This window comes from Phytophthora infestans, genomic scaffold, assembly GCF_000142945.1.
Source record: "Phytophthora infestans T30-4 supercont1.31 genomic scaffold, whole genome shotgun sequence".
In the NCBI taxonomy this organism is placed as follows: domain Eukaryota; phylum Oomycota; class Peronosporomycetes; order Peronosporales; family Peronosporaceae; genus Phytophthora; species Phytophthora infestans.
In genome coordinates, this window is record NW_003303728.1 from 1,643,810 (window position 1) to 1,650,796 (window position 6,987).

The window sequence follows — 6,987 nt, forward strand, 5'->3', positions numbered from 1 at the left end:
GGATTATGCGCGACAGTTAGTCCAGTCGATGCCTATGTACTCTTACATGTATACGTAGTTCGCTGTTTCGATCTTTACGAGGCACTATCGTGAATGAACTTTTATCGCTGTGTTGTATGTGCCAATGCTTGCCTAGGACTACATGTACCAGCTTTTTAACTTTTCTATCCTGATAAATATAAAATTAATAATAAACAAAGATGGAGGTAAATTCACATGAGCAATACCAAGAGTGCATGAATGCAGCGCAGGCGCTACTACCAGCGCACACGCGAAGCGCGCGAAAAAGCAACTTTGCTGACATATTTATTAAACTAATGGTGTGATTTAGCTAAACGAGCCTACTACGGAAAGCCCTGCCTTAGCTCTATAAAGCAGTATTTTTTTGGTAGATCATAGTCAAACAGCAACGAAGTACAGAGCAAAAGAGCGTCATTCGTTTTGACGGGGTGGACGTCTGGTTTCGCAGTGGGCTTCCCGGTGTTGGAAAATTGCTGAGGTTTTCAAAAGAGATCGATTTTGCTACGGTCTTACAAGATGTGAAAATAGTTCTTCAAAAGCTGCTGTCTGTGCCGCGTTGTGAATTTCCGACCAAATTCGCGTTATGCTCTTACAAAATGAGGTCGAAATAACATGAAATTTGTATTTTGAGTGACTCACTAAATAGGTAGCGCCCCTTCTGTGACATCACCTTCTTTTCCCGCTTACGTACGGGTGATACATTTTCAAGAAATTCTCTCTCCCCCCTTTTTCCACATTTCAGAATCCATCGGCGCGTGTAGAGATGGTGAAGCTTTTCTGTTCTATTGTTGGTGTGGCGGGAAGCGCGTTCTCCGTGGAAGTAGACGAAGGCAAAACTGTGGATGACTTGAAGGAAGCGATCAAGGCGAAGAAGGCCAACGACTTCAAAGAGGTTGATGCAGACAAGCTGCAGCTCTTCCTGGCGAAGAAGAAGAAAGGCGCTGGGGTGTGGCTAACGGAGAACGACGTGAAGGACGGTGTCAGTGACACGAGTGATTTGAAGCTATTGGGCGTTGCAGGAGCGCCGCTCAGCTTGGTTGGCTTGTCGGAGAAGGACGTCAAGTTCGTACCCACGCTAGAGGATGTCGAGTCGATGAACACACCTGTTCACGTGCTGGTGGTGGTTCCGGAGCAAGACGGTACTATCTCAAAAGAGATGTCTGCAGCGACAACGCCACTGACTGTAGAGCAAGTGGAGATGTCAATGAATAAGGTCCTCAGGGAACGAGATGAGAAGGCGTCTGCGTATTCGTTTTCCGATCTGAATACTGCGATGGAAGAGCGAATTGTCAAGAAGATGCGCTTGACCGAAAATATTCCTGATGTCAAGGAGCCAGTCGATACTTCCATCGCCGGTTATTTGTGGATGCCAAAAATCGTGGAGAGCGAGGAAAGTCAAAGGGCTGGGTACATGGCGTACTTGCAGCAGCATTTGAAGACGCTGATAGATCGAGGAGACTTCTTGTTGGATGACATTGCGGGCGATAAATCAGTTCTTAACATCGTGGACCCAAGACTTCCGTTTGCTATGAAAGGCACAGCTGATGTATTGCTCATCAATCGAACAGCGAAAAACCCACTGATTAAGCTGGCTGGGGTCAGCTTGGTGATCGAGCTCAAGAAGAAAGTCGAACCGGGCCATGTTCCTCAAGCAATTGGTCAACTTGTGAGCTGCAGCATGAAGGCGCCTCTCAATTGCTATCCGCTGAGTTTGTTGACGGATTTAAACGACCACTGGCATTTCTCTTGGTTCAGCGACAAGCACATTCTGACCCAAGTTACGCTGAAGTATCCAAAGAACGCGTTCAGATTTATCGAGGCAGCCGTACTGGGACGAACGGATTCTGCCCCACCTCCTCCGTCATTCATGCCTGGATCTTTCAAGACAATCAAGGTTGATGACTTCTTGCCCCAGCCGGTTGATGCTCGTGCAGAGGAGATGATGGAACGATACGAGTTGATGGCAGATGTGGTGGAACCAGAGTTTCTCATGGCGAGGCGGATGGATTATGCGCGACAGTTAGTCCAGTCGATGCCTATGTACTCTTACATGTATACGTAGTTCGCTGTTTCGATCTTTACGAGGCACTATCGTGAATGAACTTTTATCGCTGTGTTGTATGTGCCAATGCTTGCCTAGGACTACATGTACCAGCTTTTTAACTTTTCTATCCTGATAAATATAAAATTAATAATAAACAAAGATGGAGGTAAATTCACATGAGCAATACCAAGAGTGCATGAATGCAGCGCAGGCGCTACTACCAGCGCACACGCGAAGCGCGCGAAAAAGCAATTGTGAATTTCCGACCAAATTCGCGTTATGCTCTTACAAAATGAGGTCGAAATAACATGAAATTTGTATTTTGAGTGACTCACTAAATAGGTAGCGCCCCTTCTGTGACATCACCTTCTTTTCCCGCTTACGTACGGGTGATACATTTTCAAGAAATTCTCTCTCCCCCCTTTTTCCACATTTCAGAATCCATCGGCGCGTGTAGAGATGGTGAAGCTTTTCTGTTCTATTGTTGGTGTGGCGGGAAGCGCGTTCTCCGTGGAAGTAGACGAAGGCAAAACTGTGGATGACTTGAAGGAAGCGATCAAGGCGAAGAAGGCCAACGACTTCAAAGAGGTTGATGCAGACAAGCTGCAGCTCTTCCTGGCGAAGAAGAAGAAAGGCGCTGGGGTGTGGCTAACGGAGAACGACGTGAAGGACGGTGTCAGTGACACGAGTGATTTGAAGCTATTGGGCGTTGCAGGAGCGCCGCTCAGCTTGGTTGGCTTGTCGGAGAAGGACGTCAAGTTCGTACCCACGCTAGAGGATGTCGAGTCGATGAACACACCTGTTCACGTGCTGGTGGTGGTTCCGGAGCAAGACGGTACTATCTCAAAAGAGATGTCTGCAGCGACAACGCCACTGACTGTAGAGCAAGTGGAGATGTCAATGAATAAGGTCCTCAGGGAACGAGATGAGAAGGCGTCTGCGTATTCGTTTTCCGATCTGAATACTGCGATGGAAGAGCGAATTGTCAAGAAGATGCGCTTGACCGAAAATATTCCTGATGTCAAGGAGCCAGTCGATACTTCCATCGCCGGTTATTTGTGGATGCCAAAAATCGTGGAGAGCGAGGAAAGTCAAAGGGCTGGGTACATGGCGTACTTGCAGCAGCATTTGAAGACGCTGATAGATCGAGGAGACTTCTTGTTGGATGACATTGCGGGCGATAAATCAGTTCTTAACATCGTGGACCCAAGACTTCCGTTTGCTATGAAAGGCACAGCTGATGTATTGCTCATCAATCGAACAGCGAAAAACCCACTGATTAAGCTGGCTGGGGTCAGCTTGGTGATCGAGCTCAAGAAGAAAGTCGAACCGGGCCATGTTCCTCAAGCAATTGGCCAACTTGTGAGCTGCAGCATGAAGGCGCCTCTCAATTGCTATCCGCTGAGTTTGTTGACGGATTTAAACGACCACTGGCATTTCTCTTGGTTCAGCGACAAGCACATTCTGACCCAAGTTACGTTGAAGTATCCAAAGAACGCGTTCAGATTTATCGAGGCAGCCGTACTGGGACGAACGGATTCTGCCCCACCTCCTCCGTCATTCATGCCTGGATCTTTCAAGACAATCAAGGTTGATGACTTCTTGCCCCAGCCGGTTGATGCTCGTGCAGAGGAGATGATGGAACGATACGAGTTGATGGCAGATGTGGTGGAACCAGAGTTTCTCATGGCGAGGCGGATGGATTATGCGCGACAGTTAGTCCAGTCGATGCCTATGTACTCTTACATGTATACGTAGTTCGCTGTTTCGATCTTTACGAGGCACTATCGTGAATGAACTTTTATCGCTGTGTTGTATGTGCCAATGCTTGCCTAGGACTACATGTACCAGCTTTTTAACTTTTCTATCCTGATAAATATAAAATTAATAATAAACAAAGATGGAGGTAAATTCACATGAGCAATACCAAGAGTGCATGAATGCAGCGCAGGCGCTACTACCAGCGCACACGCGAAGCGCGCGAAAAAGCAACTTTGCTGACATATTTATTAAACTAATGGTGTGATTTAGCTAAACGAGCCTACTACGGAAAGCCCTGCCTTAGCTCTATAAAGCAGTATTTTTTTTGGTAGATCATAGTCAAACAGCAACGAAGTACAGAGCAAAAGAGCGTCATTCGTTTTGACGGGGTGGACGTCTGGTTTCGCAGTGGGCTTCCCGGTGTTGGAAAATTGCTGAGGTTTTCAAAAGAGATCGATTTTGCTACGGTCTTACAAGATGTGAAAATAGTTCTTCAAAAGCTGCTGTCTGTGCCGCGTTGTGAATTTCCGACCAAATTCGCGTTATGCTCTTACAAAATGAGGTCGAAATAACATGAAATTTGTATTTTGAGTGACTCACTAAATAGGTAGCGCCCCTTCTGTGACATCACCTTCTTTTCCCGCTTAGGTACGGGTGATACATTTTCAAGAAATTCTCTCTCCCCCCTTTTTCCACATTTTAGAATCCATCGGCGCGTGTAGAGATGGTGAAGCTTTTCTGTTCTATTGTTGGTGTGGCGGGAAGCGCGTTCTCCGTGGAAGTAGACGAAGGCAAAACTGTGGATGACTTGAAGGAAGCGATCAAGGCGAAGAAGGCCAACGACTTCAAAGAGGTTGATGCAGACAAGCTGCAGCTCTTCCTGGCGAAGAAGAAGAAAGGCGCTGGGGTGTGGCTAACGGAGAACGACGTGAAGGACGGTGTCAGTGACACGAGTGATTTGAAGCTATTGGGCGTTGCAGGAGCGCCGCTCAGCTTGGTTGGCTTGTCGGAGAAGGACGTCAAGTTCGTACCCACGCTAGAGGATGTCGAGTCGATGAACACACCTGTTCACGTGCTGGTGGCGTTGCCTCCTGGGACAAGTAGTGCGCCTATTTCTGATGGGACGGACTTATGGCTGTCGAGATTTCAACATTGTGAAGTTGCAAAACTTACGCTACTGCCGACACGCGGAGATCTAAATGAATTTATCGGACAACCTCTCCCTGTAAAGATTGGGTTACCGCAGTCTGTGTTTCAAGCTTGGTCGAGTCCATTGATACTAGGCCAACTCCTTCGAGATAAATTGTTCGAGCTAAACGACATTTCGCCGTGCGATTTTTTAAAAGATTCGGTGTTTAGCGCTGCGTTCCTGTACCCGCAGGTGGATGGGGATGCCACAGAGAGTGCATTTCATTATTTCTGGGATTCAATTATCCGTGTGGTGCTCGGGTTTGTGTTTAGGCGTGCTTACGTCAACCGGGATTCGAGCAGGAAATCCTCGTCAGGTTTAAAGCGACCCGACTTTTTGTTTGCTTTGGATCATATCTGTGTTTTTCGTGGTGAGGAGAAAGAACCTCGTACTTCTATCACTGTGCCTCGTGAGGAGCTCTCGAAAAAGCTGGTGTGGTCCTACGGTGGAGTGCCGTATGTGTTTGGCTATGCTGCGTCGGGCTTCGAGCTAGAATTATTTGCTATCTATCAAGACGTCACGGGCAACGTTAAAACCCACCTTATTGGAGGGTTCAACTTGCAGCATGCGCCGGAACGTTTTCGACTTGTACTGGCACTTCTGAATTTGTGTCTGCTTTTCCCGGCAATTGTGCAAAACTGCCCGGCCTCGGCAGGGACCGAGTTTATGGACATCCATCGCGCCAATGGCGTCAAGGTGCGGTTGAGTCCGATTTTCGTCGATAAGATCTTTCATACGCAAGAAGAGTATCGTCGCGTGAAGCAGATCTACGATTCTTTGAAAGCTTATGGGGTTCCTTGTGCCGATGCAGTTGTCACGGTGGATTCAGACCAATTGAGGTTGACACTTAAGCCCCGCGGCATTGAGATGAAGCCATGCAGCTTGAGTGAACTGTTCGTCGCGCTCGGGAACGTTCTCGAGGCCCTTGTAGTCCTCCATCGCAACGGGTGGATGCACAGAGACATCCGTTGGTCTAACGTGATCAAGCATATCGACCGCGTTGAATGGTTTTTGATCGACTTCGCTGATGCAGCTCAAAGTCCGCAGAAATATCCCAGCGGCGATCACTTGACGCACGACGAACACGCTTCAGATATTTTTATGGAAGGTGGATCCCACACGACTGCGGTTGACTTATGGGCCGTGGGATACCTGGTGAAGACAAGTAAGATTGAACGGGAATGGACTGCGGAGCCCGAAAGAGTGCTTTTCCTAGATCGGTTGATGAACACAGACCCGAGTGCTCGGCCGACGGCAGACGAAGCCTTACAGCTTCTGTCACGTTTTGAACGTGAAGCTGCTGAGCAGGAATCACAGGGCAAGGGTGTGCGCAAGAAGCACAGACGTGCCTGAATTTTTACATCGCTATGGCACTACCATTACGCGCTGGGACGAAGTACTATGGTACTAACAACAGGAGTAGTCGATGAATGAGCAACACACGTTTACTTCGAATGTATGAGAAATCTCGGTTGACGAGAGAAACGCGTTGACACACGCAGCAGCTATCATGCGGTGCCAATGTGGCCACTGGTTGTCGGATATGCCCGCCTTCACGGCGGCCACCACGATACTATAGTCGGTTAAGTACACCATCGCAGCCTTCTCTATTAATCCCTGAACGCTGGAAATCGTCGCGGTCTGCACCGTCGCCGGCATGTTTGCGTTGAGGGGACGGTGCCAAAGTTGTCAATGTCACTCATCGTGGTTGTGCCGTAGACGGTGAGTTGAGTAATGAAAAGCCGGTCTTTTGCATCTAAATAAGCTCGGAGCAGCGACAACATCGTGGCACTTGCGCAAACGCCGTCCACGCCGTGCCATTCCACTCCGTTATGTTCGGATTGTTATTCGTGGCGAGCCTGTGCATCACGCGATTCTTTATCACTTGGGCGGATTTGACGGTTGATGCTGTGGTGGCCATGGTGTTGGTCAGCGACTTGTACGACCACGTGACCGCATAGGCCGAGTTAGC

General features: G+C 48.3%; 3 protein-coding genes across 3 annotated transcripts; all 3 read left to right on the forward strand.

The window, feature by feature from the left end:
• Positions 1–768: 768 nt before the first annotated feature.
• On the forward strand, positions 769–2,083 carry PITG_12644 (Crinkler (CRN) family protein; the record flags this gene model as incomplete). Its single annotated transcript, XM_002899347.1, has 1 exon — positions 769–2,083. One exon carries the CDS (start codon positions 785–787, stop codon positions 2,081–2,083), a length of 1,299 nt encoding a protein of 432 aa, XP_002899393.1.
• A 441-nt stretch (positions 2,084–2,524) lies between these two features.
• Positions 2,525–3,823, forward strand: PITG_12645 (Crinkler (CRN) family protein; the record flags this gene model as incomplete). Its single annotated transcript, XM_002899348.1, has 1 exon — positions 2,525–3,823. One exon carries the CDS (start codon positions 2,525–2,527, stop codon positions 3,821–3,823), a length of 1,299 nt encoding a protein of 432 aa, XP_002899394.1.
• Positions 3,824–4,547: 724 nt separating this feature from the next.
• Positions 4,548–6,733, forward strand: PITG_12646 (Crinkler (CRN) family protein; the record flags this gene model as incomplete). Its single annotated transcript, XM_002899349.1, has 1 exon — positions 4,548–6,733. One exon carries the CDS (start codon positions 4,551–4,553, stop codon positions 6,366–6,368), a length of 1,818 nt encoding a protein of 605 aa, XP_002899395.1.
• Between the last annotated feature and the right edge of the window lie 254 nt (positions 6,734–6,987).